The 23,020-nt window shown below is 42.0% G+C and overlaps 1 protein-coding gene across 1 annotated transcript in view; it reads left to right on the top strand.

Annotated features, from left to right (window-relative positions):
- Positions 1-23,020, top strand: part of LOC126294990 (period circadian protein) — a 209,652-nt gene that overhangs the window by 119,359 nt on the left and 67,273 nt on the right. Inside the window, exons 9-13 of the mRNA XM_049987235.1 lie at positions 5,145-5,299; positions 8,444-8,557; positions 11,770-11,934; positions 12,017-12,135; positions 18,023-18,157. Of these exons, the coding sequence (XP_049843192.1) occupies positions 5,145-5,299; positions 8,444-8,557; positions 11,770-11,934; positions 12,017-12,135; positions 18,023-18,157 (688 nt within the window). The remainder of the gene's footprint in view (positions 1-5,144; positions 5,300-8,443; positions 8,558-11,769; positions 11,935-12,016; positions 12,136-18,022; positions 18,158-23,020) is intronic.

Raw genomic sequence — 23,020 nt, 5'->3', positions numbered from 1 at the left:
TGTATAAGATTTGCTGATGACACAGTATTAGTGGCAGAAAGTGAGCGGACAGTGAATAACATGCTCAAAGATCTGAATGAAGCTTGTGTGTAATATGGGATGCAAATAAACACAGCAGAAACAAAGAGTATGGTCATCAGATCAAGATGCAGACGGTTCGATATTAAAATAGGACAATCTGTCATTAACCGAGTAAGTGAATTTAAATATCTTGGAAGCACAATAACTGAAGACTTGAAATGTCACCGGGAGGTGAAAACTCGAATTGCCATAGCGAAGGAGGCATTCAACAGAAAGAGGAGAGTGTTATGTGGCAAATTAGATAAAGGACTAAGGAAAAGTGTTGGCAAATGTTTTGTCTGGAGTGTGTCACTACATGGGGCAGAAATACGGACACTGAGACGAGAGGATGAAAAAAGATTAGAAGCATTTGAGATGTTGATGTGGAGGAGAACGGAGAGAATAAGCTGGATCAAAAGAGTGAGTAATGAAAGAGTATTGGAAAGGGTTGGTGAGAGAAGATGTCTGCTGAAGGTTCTAAGAGAAAGGAAAAAGAACTGGTTGGGACATTCATTGAGAAGGGAGTGCTTGCTTGCAGATGCTTTGGAAGGATTGGTCTGTGGGAGAAAACTGAGAGGAAGAAGGAGATACAAGATGATAGACAACATAGAGGGAAGAGGAAATTATGCAGACCTGAAGAGGATGGCAGAAGACTGGAGAGCCTGGAGAACTACCATGTGAAAACCTGCCTTTAGGCAGAACACTGATGATGATGATGATGATGGTAATGGAGAGAAGTGTTGGGGTAAAAACTGTAGAGGGAGACCAAGAGAATACAGTAACCAGGTTCTAGTGGCTGTTTATGCAGAGATGAAGTAGCCTGTACAGGTCAGACTGGCTTGGAGAGCTGCATACCGCTACTGGCAACAAAAAACCAGGAAAATGAAGAAGGAATAGCATGTGGATGTAGCTTTATGTTTGTCTCATGTTTTTCTCCACTAATCGACCATTGCAAGTTAACGGTTGTCTTTGCCCAGTTTTATTTCTAGAACTGGCCAGGCGTGCTAGGTTTGGGTGATATTGTTCCCTCTGTGCGATGCGCTTAAGCTGTAAATGGTTATGCATAGATATTTACTGTTGTTACTGTTTCCAGTTTTTATTTGCCATTAGTGTAGTACAGCAGCAATGAATCTCTTCAACTGTTTACGTGCGGTACGCCAGTTGCCAGTCTCTGCACCAGTGACTGATTTTGTGCAGTTTTTCCTGCAATCCACAACAGTTGTCTGGCATTATTACCTTCATATAGGCAACAACATTGTGCTTCCAGTTTTATCCACTAAATAATTTATACATGATGTTTGGAAACTCATGTTACAAATTTCTAGGACTTGTAGATGGGTGTGATACATAATATTTTGAATTGGAATCCATGTCAGGGAATGTAGAATTTCTGTTTTATGACGGTTTCAGTTCAGATACTTAAATCATCTACTTCGGCTTGAGGGATTAAATTAGGTGTGACACAATACATTTTCTAGGTAGCAATTGAAAAGGAATCATAATGAAAAATCAATTTATCACTTAAGCATATTTGTTTGTATTAACACACAAACATTATGTTCTGTGCAGATAGTTTGCTGGGTAAACATATAATTTTTAAATGTATATGCAAACAAATGTGCTTGAGTTACAAATCAGTGTTTCATTATGCTTCCTTTTGAATTGTTGCCTAATAGTTGTGCTGCACCATGCCCAGTTACTCAAGCATAACTGGATGAATTAAACATCTGAACTGAAACTGTTGTAGAACAGAAATGGTATGTTTTTAAACGTGGCTACATGTTCAAAATATTGTGTAGTCATTCTCGTAAACAAGCCCCAGAAGTTTTTAATGGCAATTTCCACACACTCTTTATACACTAATGAGCCAAAACATTATGACCACTTCCCAGTACATAACCGAATGCTGCCTGCTGGCATTGCTACAATCTAATGCAGTAAGGGAAATATGTAAGTGGAACAGAGATGACTGGGAAATCATTCTGGTGATGACACTATCCACATTTAGGGAAATCCACTAACATACCGTAGGTGACGTCGACAAAGGGCAGACTGTTATGCCTCCCCCTGGCAAAGGACGATACTGATCGGCACGACCATCTGTGCAAAGTGATTGGAAGACGAGGTGTTGGATGTGCGCACCTCATTACAGAACGTGTACGGAGGTTTGCCAGCCCTGTGTAGGAGGATAGGCAGTGGTCTGTGGCAGATCCAATGACGGGGTACAGTGCTGGTGGAGGCACAAGTGTTTTGAAGCACACCGTTCAGCACATACCGTTGAACACGTGTCCTGCAGCGGATGACCACTCCGTGTTCCCACATTGACCTGATGACGTCATCGATTACAATTGCAGTGGGCACACGATCATTGAGATTGGACTGTGGATTAATGGAGGTGTAAATGATGACTAACTGAAACCCTCAGCTGCGACAGGTGTTGTTGATATACCCCGATGTGGACAGCTGAAAATGTGCGCCCCGCCCGGGAGTCGAACCCGGGATCTCGTGCGTAACTGGCAGACGCTCTATCCATCTGAGCCACCGAGGACACAGAGGATAGCGCAACTGCAGGGACTTATCCCTTGCACGCCTCCCGTGAGACTCACATTCCCAACTGTCCACAATTCTACATATGTAATGTACCTTATAGACATTTGCCCATTCACTCATTACTCGCGCACGCTTTGGCAGTTCCCGTAAGAGCAGGAGATCCCGGGTTCGAGTCCTGGTAGGGATGCACATTTTCAGCTGTCCACATCGAGGTATATCAACAACAGCTGTCGGCAGCTGAGGGTTTCAGTTAGTCATCATTTATTCCAGGAAGAAGCTGCACGGTCAACAACAGTAATCTGCTCTTTCGAGAACAGTTACTGTCTTCATATATAATGGAGGTGTGTTGCCTGGCCAGGAAAGTTGCATTTCTCATTACACTGGATCAACGGTTGTCTCAGTATATGACATCGTCCAAGCCAGTGGCTGATCTAAATGTGCACTGTGTCACGGACACAGGCTGTTGGGGGCAGTGTAGTGCTGTGAGGGGCCCTCGAAAGGGCTTTTTTAGTCCGAGCCCTGTGACAGCTATAGACTGTGTGAGCACTGTTCAGAACCATCTGCATCCTATCACGATTAATGTCTTCTGTGGCAATGGTGGTATCTTCTAACATAGTAACTGTCTGTGACACGAGGCCAGATTCATGCTACTGCAGTCTGAGAAGCGCAATGCAGAACTCACATTGATGTCTCCGCCACCAAATTCGACTGATCTGCACTCGACGGAATGCATCTGGTACACTATCCTGTTGTGTAATTTATGAGAATTGTGTAATTTGTGTGTAGATGTCTTGTGCCATATAACTTGTTAAAACTGACCAAGTTCTAGGTAAATTGAAGCCGTTCGGAGTCTCCACCACTTGTGTTTCGTAAACTGACTTGTACACTGTTAAGCAGGTGGTAATAATGTTTTGGCTCGTCAGTGTTGCTTGTAAAGAGTAAACACCCTATCACACTCCAGGAGTTGCTATCACAGGATGTTACAAAAAGGTACAGCCAAACTTTCAGGAAACATTCCTCGCACACAAAGAAAGAAAATATGTTATATGGACATGGGTCCGGAAACGCTTACTTTCCATGTTAGAGCTCATTTTATTACTTCTCTTCAAATCACATTAATCATGGAATGGAAACACACAGCAACAGAACGTACCAGCATGACTTCAAACACTTTGTTACAGGAAATGTTCAAAATGTCCTCCGTTAGCGAGGATACATGCATCCACCCTCCGTCGCACGGAATCACTGATGCGCTGATGCAGCCCTGGAGAATGGCGTATTGTATCACAGCCGTCCACAATACGAGCACGAAGAGTCTCTACATTTGGTACCAGGGTTGCGTAGACGAGAGCTTTTAAATGGCCCCCTAAATGAAATTCAAGAGGGTTGAGGTCAGGAGAGCGTGGAGGCCATGGAATTGGTCCACCTCTACCAATACGTCGGTCAGCGAATCTGTTGTTGAGAAGCGTACGAACACTACGACTGAAATGTGCAGGAGCACCATCGTGCATGAACCACATGTTGTGTCGTACTTGTAAAGGCACATGTTCTAGCAGCACAGGTAGAGTACCCCGTATGAAATCATGATAACATGCTCCATTGAGCGTAGGTGGAAGAACATGGGGCCCAATCGAGACATCACCGACAATGCCTGCCCAAACGTTCACAGAAAATCTGTGTTGATGACGTGATTGGACAATTGCATGCGGCTTCTCGTCAGCCCATACATGATGATTGTGAAAATTTACATTTTGATCACGTTGGAATGAAGCCTCATCCGTAAAGATAACATTTGCACTGAAATGAGGATTGACACATTGTCGGATGAACCATTCGCAGAAGTGTACCCGTGGAGTCCAATCATTGTCTCGTCCATTGCAGGTGTCCTCGTCGTTCTAGGTGTTCCCCAGTCGCGAGTCATGGGCTGGAAAGTTCCGTGCTCCCTAAGATGCCGATCGATTGCTTCAAACGTCTTCCTGTTGGGACACCTTCGTTCTGGAAATCTGTCTCGATACAAACATACCGTGCCCCGGCTATTGCCCCGTGCTAATCCGTACATCAAATGGGCATCTGCCAACTCCGCATTTGTAAACATTGCACTGACTGCAAAACCACGTTCGTGATGAACAGTAACCTGTTGATACTATGTACTGATGTGCTTGATGCTAGTACTGTAGAGGAATGAGTCGCATGTCAACACAAGCACCAAGTCAACATTACCTTCCTTCAATTGGGCCAACTGGCGGTGAATCGAGGAAGTACAGTAGATACTGACTAAACTAAAATGAGCTCTAACATGGAAATTAAGCGTTTCCGGACACATGTCCACATAACATCTTTTCTTTATTTGTGTGTGAGGAATGTTTCCTGTAAGTTTGGCCGTACCTTTTTGTAACACCCTGTATATGTGTCAAATTGGTTCCCTTACGAATGTTATGTCAAATTCTGTGTGGTTAATTAAACGGAGTGCTTAATAAATGGATGTAAGGTGTGGACCTCTACGATGTCGTTTTGAGCTCGACTTCATTCGACAGTGAGCAAAGAGTGCGAGTCGACACTGCACGGGGAGCCGTACCGGCTCCGTGCCCACAACGGCTGCTACGTGCGAGTTCGTACCGAGTGGTCCAGCTTTGTCAACCCCTGGACCAAGCGGCTGGAGTTTGTCATCGGGCAGCACTGCGTCCTGCAGGTAATGTCCACTCACTTCTCATAGTGTTGACACAGCTCAGGTGACAGAGGAAACAGGCCCCTAACTGGGTCGTATTGAACAGTTTTGAATCTTGAAGTTGCACAGACTTTTATTGTGCATTTTGAAACAAGCAGTAATGACCTTTTAGCTGCAGAAGCATACATTAAAGTGATTCACTGAATAGAGTAGAGTGTGTAAAATTTCTTGGGGTATAGCTGGACAACAAACTAAATTGGAATCAACTAATCAAGAAGCTCATTTCAGCGTGTTATGCCCTTACAAGTATCCCCCGTTGTACTGACCTAAAGACGAGTTTTTTTCCTGCTTGTTATCTTATGCAATTATCTTTTAAGGTAGTCCATCTAGAGTAAATAAAGTGTTTGTTCAACAGAAGAATATTATATAAAGTGGAGAGTAATACATTGTGCAGAAGCCTTTTTAAAGAGTCTTGGAATTTGTACATAAAAACGTAATACTTTCCTCTGTAAACACACTATATGTCATCAATCTTTGCATCATTTGCATATTATTTTATCTGTATTTTCAACATTCAGTTGTCACCTGACAATGTCCTAAGAAAGTCAGTTTGTGACCAAATAAGCAATATTTTGCAGAACTTTAGAAAGTGCTTCCTGTTTAATATGTTGTCATTGACAGAAAACACAAGTAAATAAAGAAAACAAACCACCACAGTTGTATCATCAAAGGAATTTATTTAAAATGACTAGTTTCATTGGAACACTTACAGCATGCTCAGGTCCACTAAAAGCAATGGAGTACTTTTATTCCTTGGCCCGTGTACCACAGAATGCGTATAGTACTAGCTGCTGTGGATTACATACATCAGTAGTGTGTGCTGTACTAAGCATTTGGCAGTGGTGGCAGCACATTGTAGAGAGTATACACTTTTGGTGTATGCAGCCCATGACAACTAGTATTATATGCGTTCTGTGGTACAAGGACCAAGGAATGAAAGTACTCCTTTGCTTTTAGTGGACCTGAGCGTGCCATAAGTGTACCAGTGAAACTAGTAATTTTAAATAAATTCCTTTGATGATTTCTTTACTTGTATCGTCAGCTGGTGTCCCACATCCATGAGAACAATGGACTTCCACAAGCTGAAAATGCAAGTGTATGTGGTAATATGAAATGAAATGATTCACTGAGCTTTAATCTAACACAGAAAGAAGTGAAGTATTCAGAATTTGATGGATAGTGATATTAACTTGTAGTTCAAACTAACATAATATTTGTTTGGCAACTCCACCAACTCAATAGAATAATTTCTGAAGGTATAATGTTAGTGTACATAATTGGGGAGGTGGGGAGGTAGGGGGTATGTGGTAGAGAGAGAGAGAGAGAGAGAGAGAGAGAGAGAGAGAGAGAGAGCGAGAGAGCGCAAAAACACAGACCCAATAAATTGTATGTGTGAGATATTAGTGTAACATGTTGTTCGTGGAAGTACTTTATAGATTTTTTTTACTAGACATGAGTGTGAGTTATAGCCCAGTTTCAGTACAAGGTCATAATTAAAAATTTATGACATCCCTTAGTGTAAAAAGAAAAAAAAAAGTTGTATAAAATAATTGTGCAGCATTATGTCATATTATTCACTGAGGAAATTTAATGTAATTACACTACTGGCCATTAACATTGTTACACAAAGAAGAAATGCAGATGATAAACGGGTATTCAATGGACAAATATATTATACTAGAACTGACATGTGGTTACACTTAGACGCAATATGGGTGCACAGATCCTGAGAAATTAGTACGAAGAAAAACTACCTCTGGCTGTAATAACGGCCTGGATACGCCTGGGCATTGAGTCAAACAGAGCTCAGATACCGCGTACAGGTACAGCTGCCCGTGCAGCTTCAACCTGATACCACAGTTCATCAAGAGTAGTGACTGGCGTATTGTGACGAGCCAGTTGCTCGGTCACCATTGACCAGATGTTATCAATTGGTGAGAGATCTGGAGAATGTGCTGGCCAGGGCAGCAGTCGAACGTTTTCTGTATCCAGAAAGGCCCATACAGGACCTGCAACATGTGGTTGTGAATTATCCTGCTGAAATGTAGGGTTTCTCAGAAATTGAATGAAGGGTAGAGCCACGGGTCGTAATACATCTGAAATGCAACGTCCACTGTTCAAAGTGCTGTCAATGCGAACGAGAGGTGACAGAGACGTGTAACGAATGGCACCCCATGCCATCATGCCGTGTGATACACCGGCATGGCGATGACGAATACATGCTTCCAATGTGTTTCACCGCGATGTCGTCAAACATGGATGCGACCATCACGATGCTGTAAACGGAACCCGGATTCATCCGAAAAAATGACGTTTTGCCATTTGTGTACCCAGGTTCGTCTTCGAGTACACCATTGCAGGTGCACATGTCTGTGATGCAGCGTCAAGGGTAACCGCAGCCGTGGTCTCCGAGCTGATAGTCCGTGCTGCTGCAAACGTCGTCGAACTGTTCGTGCAGATGGTTGTTGTCTTGCAAACGTCCCCATCTGTTGATGCGAGGATCGAGTTGTGGCTGCACGATCCATTACAGCCGTGCAGATAAGATGTCTGCATCTCGACTGCTAGTGATACAAGGCCGTTGGGATTCAGCACGGCATTCCGTATTAACCTCCTGAACCCACCGATTCCATATTCTGCTAACATTCATCAGATCTCGGCTGACTAGAGCAGCAAAGTCGCGATACAATAAACCGCAATCGCGATAGGCTACAGTCCGACCTTTATCAAAGTCGGAAACGCGATGGTATGCATTTCTCCTCCTTACACGAGGCATCACAACAATGTTTCACCAGGCAACGCTGGTCAACCGTTGTTTGTGTATGAGTAACCGGTTGGAAAGTTTCCTCATGTCTGCACGCTGTAGGTGTCGCCACCGTCGCCAACCTTGTGTGAATGCTCTGAAAAGCTGATGATTTGCATATCACAGCGTCTTCTTCCTGTCAGTTAAATTTCGCGTCTGTAGCACATCATCTTTGTGGTGTAGCAATTTTAATGGCCAGTAATGTATAAAAAGGAGTCATTCCAAATCGTAGTGAGAGGTTGCAACTGTGTTCTAATGAATGTGTAATTAGCGAACTGTATGTGTGATTGAGAGGCGTGTGCTTGCAGGGTCCGAGCTGGCCGGACGTGTTTGCAGAGGCTCAGGACGAGGAGATGTTTGGTGAGGAGTTGCTGCAGGAGAGCAAGGCCGCCCAGAAGGAGATCCTACAGGTGCTGCAGGAGGTGAGCGTAGGCGAGGCGAGGCATAGCGTGCAGACGGGACCGCACTCTGTCCTGTCTCTGGCTTCAGGGCACCACGGCATTCTGTTGCCGTCACATCCTGTGTGAAGGTGGTTGGAGGCCAGTAAAGAATCACTGAGAGGCTGTCGTGTTTCACCCATGGCTGTAGACGACTCTTTTATTTTGCCACTGCGTTTTGTGCACTGTGCCGTTGTCAGGTACAAATAGTTGGTGCTGCATGTACCGTTGCTACTTCATCACTATATTTAAAAAAAAGTAAGAAATACTTCAAAATTTATTATCGCAAGTTGTTGTTGTTGTTGTTGTTGTCGTCTTCAGTCCTGAGACTGGTTTGATGCAGCTCTCCATGCTGCCCTAACCTCTGCAAGTTTCTTCATCTCCCAGTACCTACTGCAATCTACGTCCTTCTGAATCTGCTTAGTGTATTCATCTCTTGGTCTCCATCTATGATTTTTACCCTCCATGCTGCCCTCCAGTACTAAATTGGTGATCCCTTGATGCCTCAGAAAATGTCCTATCAATCGATCCCTTCTTCTAGTCAAGTTGTGCCACAAACTCCTCTTCTCCCTAATTCTGTTCAGTACCTCCTCATTAGTTACATGATCTACCCATCTAATCTTCGGCATTATTCTGTAGCACCACATTTCGAAATCTTCTATTCTCTTCTTGTCTAAATTATTTATCGTCCACGTTTCACTTCCATACATGGCTACACTTCATACAAATACTTTCAGAAACAACTTCCTGACACTTAAATCAATACTCGATGTTAACAAACTTCTCTTCTCCAGGAACACTTTGCTTGCCATTGCCAGTCTACATATTATATCCTCTCTACTTCGACCATCATCAGTTATTTTGCTCCCCAAATAGCAAAACTCCTTTACTACTTTAAGTGTCTCCTTTCGTAATCTAATACTCTCAGCATCACCCGACTTAATTCGACTACATTCCATTATCCTCGTTTTGCTTTTGTTGATGTTCATCTTATATCCGTGTTTCAAGACACTATCCATTCTGTTCAGCTGCTCTTCCAGGTCCTTTGCTATCTCTGACAGACTTACAATTTCATAGGTGAACCTCAAAGTTTTTATTTCTTCTCCATGGATTTTAATACCGACTCCGAACTTTTTATTTGTTTTCTTTATTGCTTGCTCAATATACAGGTAGGTGATTTTTATTAGGCTGGTGCATAAGTTCGTAGCATTTTTGTATTTGTTGCTGGTATTGTGGGTGCTACAGGTTTATTTACCGATTGTCATTTTTTATTTGTAGTTCACTGTTGCTATTTGAGTTTACATTTTGTCATTTGGAGACAGTGAGCGGAGCTGTGGGTGGCTAGAAAATGCAGTGCCAAGTGGTCAAATTGGAACATTTCTGACATATTCTTCTGTTCGGGTTCAGTGGAGGGGTGACAGCAGCGGAGGCAGCCAGAAATATTTATGCTGTGTGTGGGGGTTATGCCAGTGGTCAGAGCATGAAAAAATAAAAATGCTTTTCTCTTTTTAAGGAGGATCATTTTGATGTGAGTCCATCTCCACATTCAAGAAGACTTTAGGGTTTGATGAAGGTCATTTAAACACATTACCCCACAGTGATCCATATTGGTGTACTCAAGAACTGACAGACGTGATGGACTGTGATCTTTCCATCATCACGAGACATTCGCATGCAGTTGGTAAGGTTCAGAATTCGATGTATGGGTACAACGTGCTCTAAACCAAAAGCACAAAAATCAGCAGGTGGCCATATGTGCATCACTTGTCATCAATTGGCCCATGTTTATACATTTATCACACTGTTTAAGACGAGGCATTCATTGCTCTCATGGAAAAATGTTTGTGATCGTCTACAGAACCATAGTTGTACCGGGCATGCACCTCTTCATCCAAAGCTAATCAGTGGCCACAAGTGTCTTTCTTCAGGGCTCCAAAAGTGTAGAACCCAAATGGGGAGAGATCGGGACTGTATGTTGGTAGGCCCACATGTTGCCAAAGTTGTTTAGAGTATGCTGCAGATGTTTCACTGGGAAGCTCTAACACATCCTCGATACAGTCCTGATATCTCCCCGTGCAATTGCCATATTTCTGGAGCCCTAAAGAAAGACGTTTGTGGCCGTCAATTTGCTTTGTATGAAGAGGTGTACACCTGGGTGGATACTTTTCAAATGTTAAACAGTTTGCTTATTTTTTCCCATCAGTCTCGTTTTCATTTGACTGCCCCTTATACATCACCACAATGCCAGTGAAACAAGTGGCGATGCTATAGATTAAACTTAAATACTTGGTCTGGGTATCAAGATGAGTAGGTTCAGGGTATCTTTAACAAAAGTAACAAATCACTGTTTCGTACAATTTGTACTTTAACATGCAAGGAGAAACTTATTCACTTTAGATCAGTCCAAATTCACAAAAGGCTACATAGTGTACCCCAGTTCTGTAGCAGTCTGTTTGAAAGATAAAAGTTTTATTTACTTAATTTTCAAGTAATTTGATAATAATTTTACGTTCATAATCATCATGTGCAAGTCTTGACAATTTCTTTTTCATTGGAAGAGGGGAAGGCATTTTCTCAAAATTTCCAGTAATATTGGTTATAATTCAGTTGTGGTTCATTGGTTTTCTTTTTATGAAATGTCATTAATTTTTCATTATTATGTGGCTTTGTACCCTCACATGAAAACAGTGATTTCACATTGATTTACATTCATAGTCAGTTTTAGTTTCTATACGAAAAGTCACAGTTTATTTTAGAATTTACGTTACATAAACAGTGAGTGCCCCACCCTTGAGTATTTCTGTGAAACATTATTAATTTCACCAACCACAAAATCTAACCATAAAACTGAAGCTAAATCCTTCAGTTAGTAATCATTTACTCAAAACTGTACAAGAATGTCAAAATCCATAAGAGACAAGCTATAGCTCTGAAAATTGGCACGTATCAGATCCTTCACCATATAAAGGTCGAACACATCACTGTGACTTGACAAGAGGGAGTTACAGTTCACAAGACACTGCACAGATATAAGCTGTAATTGTCAATCCACTTCTGTCTGGCATATCTCGTCTCCAAACTTAATTCAGTATTTAATCCTTAGTACAGTGTTTTTCCATCTTCTCGTCTTTGCGTTTGTCCCATTTCCACCCCAGCTGTTCCGTATTAAGGCTGAGACATCTACACCTTCCACGCAGGAGGTGTGCCGCGGCGAGCCCGGCACGGACAGGCGCGACGTCTCCAAGCGCTGCAAGGACCTCGCCAGCTTCATGGAGTCGCTCATTGGCGAGATTGGCAAGCCCGAGTTGCGTGTCGACCCGGCCGCCGCCGCCGCTGCCAACCAGATCGGAGCCAGCTTCTCCGTAAGTGCCGCCACTCGTCCGTAGCAAACTGTCGACCTGCAGGCAGGTGCGTGCGCCGCCACTAATGAGCTTCTGCCCACAGGAACGCAGCTCTGTGACACTGGGCGAGATATCGCCGCACCACGACTACTACGACAGCAAGTCGTCGTCAGAGACGCCTCCGAGCTACAACCAGCTCAACTACAACGACAACATCCAGAGGTGCGTAGTGCGGCTGTGTCGTTTCTCTGCCTCCGGGCTCTGTTCTCGGTGTAGAAATACGGCTTCAGTGAGTTGTTGACAGAATCACAAAAGGTCTCGGAACTAAATTGGGCCAGGAATTTACCTTCAGGGGGTGAAATTTGTAGAACTGCTGATAGCCGTACAAAAGTAAAATTGACATAATGTCTAGCTTCCGGATCTAAAAGATCTTTCCTCAGGGAGGGGATAGCGGTATTTTGGAGAAGGGTAAAAGGAAAGGACAAGTCACTTCGACCCCAGGATGGCAGGGACCAAACTGAAGTTAGGACAAGGGAAGATTGACATGAAGGATAAGGCACAAGAGAGAGTAGGTCAGAGACAGTACTTTCACAAGTCTGTACGGTGTCTGTATATGAATGTCAGTTACTTGTGCTGCATTACTTAGTGATCATCAAGTCCTATAAAAAGGTTCCCCTTCCTTTAAAACAAATAAGGCCCAATGAAAGTGATGTAATGCAATCTTGACTATTCTCAATTACAGTTCTTCCTCTAACAACTCTACCACAACAAAGGTCAAAATGTAATAATGATTGTGGTGTTCCTCACGCTGCTAAACACTGCATTTTCGGGCAACAACAAAGTTATTATGTGGCAGGTGTCATTAGAGCACGGTTAATAAAGTCATTTCATGTAATAATGAATAAACTAGGCACTGATCTTTTCGTGTTTCCCACGCTGGTCTCATTGTATAATCATGGCTCAATCGTCGAAAGTCTAGGTGGTTATGATTCCAAGCTCGGATGCAAAGAGGCACAGGTTTTATTCTGCTATATTCAAAAGTTTTGTAGATGCGCTCCACAAACCATTCTTCAAGATTACACTTTTGCAGGACAATGGTGATTTAAAAAAGTAATCAGCACTCTGAATTTAAGTCACACTTCTTTTTTATTACTTTTGCTGCAATATCACGTAACACACAAAACATCATTTCTCAATACAAAACATACTTGAAAACATCTTCCTCACTGTTAAAGTTCACATTTTATAAGCTGACTACAATATGCGTCTTTCCAACATGACGTGCATGACTTGACTTTCTCAAGGTCTGACTCCCTAACAAAACTAACTAATAATCGCTTACGCACCCAAAAATCAAGAGTTACAAGTACATCAAAGATCGTAGTGACAAAAGAAAGAATGCACATAAGAATAATATCATTGCAACATAAACATATCAAAAATATGTCAACTACTTTACAGAAACACAGTAGAATATTGCTGGTATCGAGAGGTTCAGGTGAGCTGCCGTAATGGTTACGTAATTCAAGTACCATTACAACCTGCATATGAATAGCGAAATAGTTTAGTATTGGCTCGTAATTCAAGTACCATTACAACCTGCATATGAATAGCGAAATAGTTTAGTATTGGCTGTTGCTTAACTTGCCCTTTTGTGAGTCCAATTTGAATCACCCTAATGTAATTTAGTTTTTTTTCTGATTACCAAGATATAAACCCATTCTTGTGTTTTTATCCATAAAGTTATTATACTGCATCGTGGCCTTGTAACACCACAGTATCACAAAAAAATGTAACAGAATGACAAGCACCTGCCCTCAAAGATGTTCATGGAACATACCTTCTGAGACATGAAAATAATTTACTAAATCAAAGAGTGGTATCTTTATGTGCAGAAGTGGTTTTGATGAAAAAATTGTTTGATTTAGACGTAAGAATACTTGGTTTAATTACTCCTGCACAAAGCATTTTGCTAGGCCTCGGGCTGATCACTTCTGCTATCTTACAAAATTGGTACATCAGTTAATTAAATTTATGAAAGGTGTGAATGTGAAATAAAGTCTCAGATTTGCATTGACCTTAGAATTATTTTTGTACCTTGAGAATACAAAAGTTTTACACAAGCCGAACTGATTAAGGTTACTCAAAACTCATACTGCTCTCAGCACAATCACTTGAACACCAGTTGTTTAATATATGTTCTAAAAGCGTGGAAGATGCAAAACCTATTTGGTGAATGAAATACCAACTCACTAAACCTGTTTGTGAATTATATGCAATTCATAAACTGTACAGAATCTGCCCCATGGAATTGTAATTGCAAAAACCACTCTCCCATAGCATTTAATGTCTGGCGCAGATAACTCTTGGCAAGACAGCATAGTTTGCTCACTCTTAGTAACGCAAAAATGTTATCTTCCAATCCAGAATAGACGTATGAGAGGAGCTTTATATTGCAGTGAAGTACTTCACACATACAAACCATTTCTGCTATTGTATACGTCTCTCTCTCTCTCTCTGCCTCTCATTATGTATACAGAGTGAACCAAAAATGACTTCAACCTTTGGAATGATATAGAAAATTGTTGAGACGATTTACAGAATTGGTGGATGTACTTTTGTAGCAGACGACCCCAAGTTTAATTCACATACTGCATCAGTACCCCGTTCCACCATCAGGAGTTCCAGCATAATACACAATTAAACTAACTACTTTCACTGGAATTACAATGAAATGAACACCCTTAGCTGCTTACAGGCGTTGACATATGTCAATGGGGACAGATGAAAATGTATGCCCCGACCGGGACTCGAGCCCGGGATCTCCTGCTTACGTGGCAGACGCTCTATCCATCTGAGCCACCGAGGACACAGAGGATAGCGTGGCTGCAGGGATTTATCTCTGGCACGCCTCCCGCGAAACCCACATTCTCAACGTATTGTCCCGCACTACATTTGTAGTGCCTCCGCCCATTATACTCATTACTCGTGGCGCGTTGCCGATTCCCGTAAGAGTTTGGGCACTTTTGTGCATCCGCACAGAAGAAGAAGATGGTCAAGTGGCTGGTGAGCCTTAACTATATACAGGGTGTCCCAACTATCTTGTCCACCCAAAATATCTCTGGAATAATAACAGCTATTGGAAAACGACTTTCACCGGTATCAACGTAGGGCTGGGGCCCATGAATGTACATATTTGGAAACATTCTAAAACGAAAGCATATGTGTAATTTAATACAAACTTATGTTTTTTTAAATGGGCCTCATATATTTTTTCTTCATACACAATGGCGTTGATTGCATCACAGTATTCCCATTACATCCCGAGATATTTAGACACGAAGTTGACTCTTGAAAAACCCGACATGCACTGCTAGTGAACGTCCTGAGGCTCAGGCGTAAACCCCATGATGCCCGTAATCGCGATGTGATTGACATGCGTAATCACACTGCCATACTTATCAAGAGGTCCGAAACGAATAATACGGTCTGCTGCCATCAACTCTCATAAACATAATGGTGAGCCTCAGGACGTTCGATAGCAGCGCGTGTCGGGTGTTTCAAGAGTCAACTTCGCGTCTCAATATCTTGGGATGTAATGGGAATACTGTGATACAATCAACGCCATTATGTATGAAGAAAAAATATATGAGGCCCATTTAAAAAAACATAAGTTTGTGTTAAAAAACACATATGCTTTCGTTTTAGAATGTTTCCAAATATTACATCCATGGGCCCCAGCCCTACATTGGTACCGGTGAAAGTCGTTTTCCAAAAGCTGTTATTGTTCCAGAGATATTTTGGGTGGAGAAGATAGCTGGGACACCCTGTATATAGTTAAGGCTCACCAGCCAGCCACTTGACCATCTTCTTCTTCTGTGCGGATGCACAAAAGTGCCCAAACTCTCACGGGAATCGGCAACACGCCACGAGTAATGAGTATAGTGGGCGGGGGCACTACAAATGTAGTGCGGGACAATACGTTGAGAATGTGGGTTTCGCGGGAGACGTGCCAGAGATAAATCGCTGCAGTCGCGCTATCCTCTGTGTCCTCGGTGGCTCAGACGGATATCCCGCGTTCGAGTCCCGGTTGGGGCACACAATTTCATCCGTCCCCGTTGACGTAGGTCAACGCCTGTAAGCAGCTAAGGGTGTTCATTTCAGTGTAATTTCATTCTAACTAGCTGCTTGGTCACCGATGGTATCTGTTCTTTCGGACATGTCCTATAGAACAGATAGCATCTTAGTAACTATTTTCACTGGTGTGGAGCTTGCTCACCGTGTATTTCTGTTTCATGAAACAAACTCTGCAACAACAGTTCATTGTAAATTTCACACCAACAAAACCTTCGAGCAGGCCTACAAGAACTTTGTCGAGACAGGTTGTTCACTGCGACATTATTAATCACCAGGTCACCTGCATGTTGATGATTATGTCAGACAAGTTAGGATGACACCACTGGATTTCTTTGTCTGGGGTTTCATTAAAGACTGTATGTATGTTCCTCCCATACCAAACAATTTAGTCTTGAAAAATTGAATCTATGCTGTCGTTGCACGAGTTATGTTTGATTTGCTGCAACAAGCGTGCAAAGAAATTGATTACCAGTCAGATATTAGCTGTATCACAAACTGAACCAAAATGAAACTTTACACTTATATGTGAAACTTCAGGTTGTGTGCTACAAAATGATGCATATACTGATTCTGTAAGTTATCTCAATAAATTTCTGTATCATTCAAAAATTGGAAAGTCCTTTTTGACTCACCTTGTGTATGCAGCTCCTTTCAATAGCACACCGTTTCACACTGTAAGAAAGAAAGCTTTTCTCTACCGTGGGGTCGCAATGAATAGGAAGAATGCACAGACTTTGTTTTATTTCGAAACTTGTGAATACATGCTTATCATCTACGTGCCCTCCCCTGTCATCGACATGCTCCAAAGAACTTCAGCAGAGATACTGCCACTGTAGATGTCATCAGTGGGTTCAGAGGTAATGCCAAAACTTGCTCACGAATAACTGACACGTGATACACTGAATCTATAGAAGTTGGCAAATATGCGTATGTAACAGACAGTTTTTAAGTTGGTGCTTGAAACCAGGCCCCCTCTCCCCAATATTCTCCCAACACCCTCCTAACCTCCGTAATGTACTTTTCAAGCCGTTTAATGTGCCCGAACTATTAGGGGTACTCCTAAGTTCCTATACCGTCAATTGTTAAATGCAGTCCATTTTGCAGAGCCACTTACATTGTTTATTGGCTAACTTGTGTTGACTGCACAGAATTTTATATATGCAGGATTGGCCCTAAACTGTCTGGGTGCATTAGTGGACACAGAAAAACTGTCCGCCTTACGGACCCAGTACCCAGTTGCTGACCGTACTGTGTAGCACGACACGAGGTATATGAAGGTGCAGTCCAGCAGTCACTGTCGTAGCTGATACCTGCAGAGTAATAGTGTGAGGTCTGCAGGTCTCCCTTACATGTGTAAAACTGATGCATAAACAGAAGAATTCGTCATTTGTTGAAATCAAAATTCTGTGTGATGGCTTTTGACAGTTGAATTTTTTGTTGTTTTTATAAACCCATAACTCGACAACAGTGCCACGTGTTATTCTGAGGCACTTTTGGTTATTGAATATTTTCAGAAGAGTCCGTTTACAAATTATTTTCAAAATTTTAGTGTGAGGTTCTACCACCACAAAAATTTGTGAAGTTTGACCAAAACCACTTATTGCAAAATTCCTGCAGATTGCTTGATTTTACATGTACATTTAGTGTGAAAAAAACTGGTTCTCAGTGGATTTTGCACAATTTCACTGATGCTCAAGAACAAGCTCGTGTATGGAAATGCTCAAAAAATTTGATTGAGGAAGTCCGAAATCTGCATAGAATGTTGTAACACGAGACAAAACTATTACAGTTTGGGTGCGTAAGGTAACTGATGTCTAGACACTTACATTTAAATGCTGTAAGTGTGAAGAAAATCGAAGAGGCGTGTTCTGTAAGGACTGAGAGTTAGAAAAGTTGTTTGGCTATCTTCGATGTCCCCTATCTGGTGCCCTCTCTTCAGAGTAGCGATTGTGACAGTATTGTACACCCACAGGTTCTTCGAGAGCAAACCGAAGACGATCCCGTCAGACGATTCCGGTGAGCGGCTGATGGCACTGGAGCCGGCCAGCCGCAGCACTGACGAAGACACCAAGGCGGCCGCCGCTACCGACGAGAGCCGCGCCACCAGGTAACGCCTTGCGAGCTTGCTCGTCTGGGCACTGTGTGATATTTTATGATGGTAGTAACAAAAATAGTACTTTTGAGGCCTCATTGGACCACTTTAGTCAAACATTAAAAACATGAAAAAGCAAAACAGATATTCACTCTAGAAATTGTATATTTTACATGTTGAGAGACCAATACATCTCTCTGATAACCCATTACATATTTTAAAAAAAAAAAAAAAATAAAATAAGAAATGAAAAACGGTAGAAGTTATAAAATGTAAATAAAGTGGGTGTGCTACCTAATTTCATTATTGCATACTTAATTCTGTGACAACACATACTTAACTTTGCGAGTAGTGTGCTTAATTCCATGACAATTTTCTTTTGAATTGTTAAAGTTGACTGAATGTGCTTTTAATTCATTTTCAGCATCAGTGTCTCTTTCACTAAGATTTGCACAAATATTACACAAAAATGCCACAGCATTGGATGAACTGATGGACTGCCAACTTTCATGGAACCATTGCAGACAAAGCACTTCTGTTGTTTCCATAGCTGTAGGTCTCATTACAAGTGGTACAGATGTCGTCATTTCTTTTGTTCTTTATTTATGTTTTCCCATGGACATTAATTTCACTGTGCTACATTGGTTAATGGCGTATTCAATTGATGTTCAGGCCAAACACAATTTCTTTCATTTGTATTATGAAATTAACTAATTTAACTAAGGGCAAACAGCTTACCTATTTTACAAACTGCCACATTATATTTGTCAACATCACTGTGGTCTACATAGTCTTGTAAAGTACTCCATGATATGGCGGAATGTTTAGCAGCTTTTCTATGTTGACCACTTTTCTTCTGAAACCTTCTGAAGTGCTCCACAAAGGTCATTAGTTGAATAAGATCCTCTTCTCTTGGTCACATAATCCATTTTTGGCTTGTCCTTCTTTGCACTTTTGTGTAGAGATGGAGCCATCATTTCTGGAATGGACACAAAACTTAAGAGTTGTTGTTGTTTTCCTAAGTGAACGTTTCAGTAAATAAGGCATTTAAATCCAACTATGATGACTAAAATTATGAGTATGTTCCATAGGTAATAGAATCACTTATAAGTGTCTGAATTATTACTTGAACAACTTACCGTAATGAACCCATATTGCTGGATCAGTGCAGCAAACAATGTGCTTCCCTTTACACAAGAAAAATGAACTAACTGTTCCGCACATAGTGTTCATTCCCGACTAGAATGTCTTTCTCGTGTGAAGACATTCCTGCCATTTGTTAAGGATGGTTGAGATGTAGAAGGCCTGACTTACTTAACCACAAAGAGTGTCTGCTATCACAAAATAATGTATGTCATGGAGTTAGGTACATTTGCCCTATAGGGAGCCAAATGTTGTGTAAAACTTCTGTGGAAACCAGATATCAGTTCCTTGAGTCTATTGACATGAAAGACAAGTAGCAGTTGATAAGGCAAAGAGACAGACTTATAAACTATCCCTCACATTATTCACTGTCTGTGCTTGGAAGATAGGAAAGGAAACCAAGGAGAAATAACAGAGATGTTAAGGTTGAGGGAGAATAAATAAAAGCTCCTAATCCTGTCCGTGATGGCAAAGAAGTTTTAAGATCATGTTAGAAAGATGGATACTGTGTTGAAAACAAGTTGTAAATAAAAAAAAATAAAAACGAGGGTAATGGAATGCAGCTGAATTGTTTATGTCGTCACTTCTAAGACTGGTTCAATGTAGCTCTTACACAAGTCTATACTGGGCAAGTCTGTTCAACAGTGCATAAGTACTGCAACGTAAATCCACTTGAAGCTGCTCTCTGTATTCAGGTGAATACCCTCCACACATCCCTCCATTACAAAACTGATGATTCCTTGATGTCACAATATGCCCCCTATCAACTGATCCATTCTTTTTAGTCAAGTTGTGCCACAAATTTCTTCCCGAGTTTGTTTCACTATTTATTCATTAGTTATTTGATCTACCAGTTCAGTCTTCTGTAGGATCATATGTGAGTAGCTTGTATTGTATTTATGTCTAAATTGTTCATTTTCCACATTTCACTTCTACAGGGTGTTACAAAAAGGTACGGCCAAACTTTCAGGAAACATTCCTCACACACAAATAAAGAAAAGATCTTATGTGGACATGTGTCCAGAAACGCTTAATTTCCATGTTAGAGCTCATTTTAGTTTCGTCGGTATGTACTGTACTTCCTCGATTCACCGCCAGTTGGCCCAATTGAAGGAAGCTAATGTTGACTTCGGTGCTTGTGTTGACATGCGACTCATTGCTCTACAGTACTAGCATCAAGCACATCAGTACGTAGCATCGACAGGTTAGTGTTCATCACGAACGTGGTTTTGCCGTCAGTGCAATGTTTACAAATGCGGAGTTGGCAGATGCCCATTTGATGTACGGATTAGCACGGGGCAATAGCCGTGGCGCGGTACGTTTGTATCGAGACAGATTTCCATAACGAAGGTGTCCCGACAGGACGACGTTCGAAGCAATTTATCGGCGTCTTAGGGAGCACGGAACATTCCAGCCTATGACTCGCGACTGGGGAAGACCTAGAACGATGAGGACACCTGCAATGGACGAGGCAATTCTTCGTGCAGTTGACGATAACCCTAATGTCAGCGTCAGAGAAATTGCTGCTGTACAAGGTAACGTTGACCACGTCACTGTATGGAGAGTGTTACGGGAGAACCAGTTGTTTCCGTACCGTGTACAGCGTGTGCAGGCACTATCAGCAGCTGATTGGCCTCCGCGGGTACACTTCTGCGAATGGTTCATCCGACAATGTGTCAATCCTCATTTCAGTGCAAATGTTCTCCTTACGGATGAGGCTTCATTCCGACGTGATCAAATTGCAAATTTTCATAATCGACAAATGTGGGCTGACGAGAATCCGCACGCAATTGTGCAATTACGTCATCGGCACAGATTTTCTGTGAACGTTTGGGCAGGCATTGTCGGTGATGTCTCGATTGGGTCCCATGTTTCTCTACCTGTGCTGCTAGAACATGTGCCTTTACAAGTACGACACATGTGGTTCATGCACGATGGAGATCCTGCACATTTCAGTCGAAGTGTTCGTACACTTCTCGACAACAGATTTGGTGACCGACGGATTGGTAGACGCGGACCAATTCCGTGGCCTCCACGCTCTCCTGACCTCAACCCTCTTGACTTTCATTTATGGGGGCATTTAAAAGCTCTTGTCTACGCAACCCCGGTACCAAATGTAGAGACTCTTTGTGCTTGTATTGTGGACGGCTGTGATACAATACGCCATTTTCCATGGCTTCATCAGTGCATCAGGGATTCCGTGCGACGGAGGGTGGATGCATGTATCCTCGCTAATGGAGGACATTTTGAACATTTCCTGTAACAGAGTGTTTGAAGTCATGCTGGTACGCTCTGTTGCTGTGTGTTTCCATTCCATGATTAATGTGATTTGAAGAGAAGTAATAAAATGAGCTCTAACAGGGAAAGTAAGCATTTCCGGACGCATGTCCACATTACATATTTTCTTTCTTTGTGTGTGAGGAATGTTTCCTGAAAGTTTGGCCGTACCTCTGCAACCTAAACAAATACCCTCAGTTTTCCTAACACGGAAACTTCTATTGAATGGAAAAAAATTCTATCTTTTATAAATGTTTTACTTGCAGAGATCTCTCATGTTTCCCCAGCAAGATTGATTAATGGAGTGCTTATGGGTGTTTTGCCAATTTCTCTCCATATTGTACACAATATTATGACTACTGATCGTGCCTTGACCTTGAGTTTTGCTGTCATGTGTACTCAGAGTCTAATTGGAGTCCGGACAGTGGGAACACACCGAGCAAAATGGCTCAGTGATTAGCACACTGGACTCCCTATCGGGAGGTCAACAGTTCAAACCCGTGGCCGACCATCCTCATTTAGATTTTCCCTAAATTGCTTCAGGTAAGTGCCGGGATGGTTCCTTCGAAAGGGCACGGTCAACTTCCTTCCCCGTACTTCCGTAATCCGATGGGGCGAGCGACCTCGCTATTTGGTACCCTCCCTCCGAATCGACTGACCGACCGACAGCAAGAACAATAACAGCAAAACTCTCAGAACCTGAAGAAAATGGCTTGGTCAGCCATTGAAATATTGTGCACAAAATGGAAATGACAATTCAGTGGAGCACCTGGAGCCACACCATTTTCTTTTTACTAAAGGTCTTCATTTTATATCCTCTATATTTCAGGTATTGTGAGTTATATTGCCACTCAAATAACAAAACTCATCGACTCCTTTTTGTGTCTCAATGCCCCAGCATCACCTCCCTGATTTCAGCTATGCATCATAACCTGTGTTTTACATTAAAGTTGTCATTACATGTAAATGGAGGCAAATTTGTTTGCACAAAATAGAAGAAATTAAATATAGCACAAATCCAAGAATAAGACCAATATTGTAAAAGAAATATTTTTTGGGGTCTTCAGTTTCCTGACTAGTTCGATGGGAACTCCACGAAATCGTCTCCTGTGCCAACCATTTTGTCTCGGAGCAGCATTTTCATACTGCACACTCAATTATTTGTCAGATGTATTCAAATATCTGTCTTCTCCTATCACCTCCTCATTCCTTAACTTTAGTCCACCTAATTTTAACATTCTTCTGTACTGCGTTTCAGATGCTTCGAGTCTCTTCTGTTCTTTTTTTCCCCAAAGTCTGTGTTTAACTACCACACAATGCTGTGCTCCGAACATACATTATCAGAAATTTCTCCCTCAAATTAAGGCCTGTTTTCACAATAGTAATCTTCTCTTGACCATGAATGCCCTTTTTGCAAATGCTTGTCTGCTTGTTACGTCCTGCTTTCTCTGTCTGTCA

The sequence above is a fragment of the Schistocerca gregaria genome, chromosome 11 (assembly GCF_023897955.1).
Source record: "Schistocerca gregaria isolate iqSchGreg1 chromosome 11, iqSchGreg1.2, whole genome shotgun sequence".
NCBI classification, from domain to species: Eukaryota; Metazoa; Arthropoda; class Insecta; order Orthoptera; family Acrididae; genus Schistocerca; species Schistocerca gregaria.
This window is presented reverse-complemented; position numbering and strand designations above follow the sequence as displayed.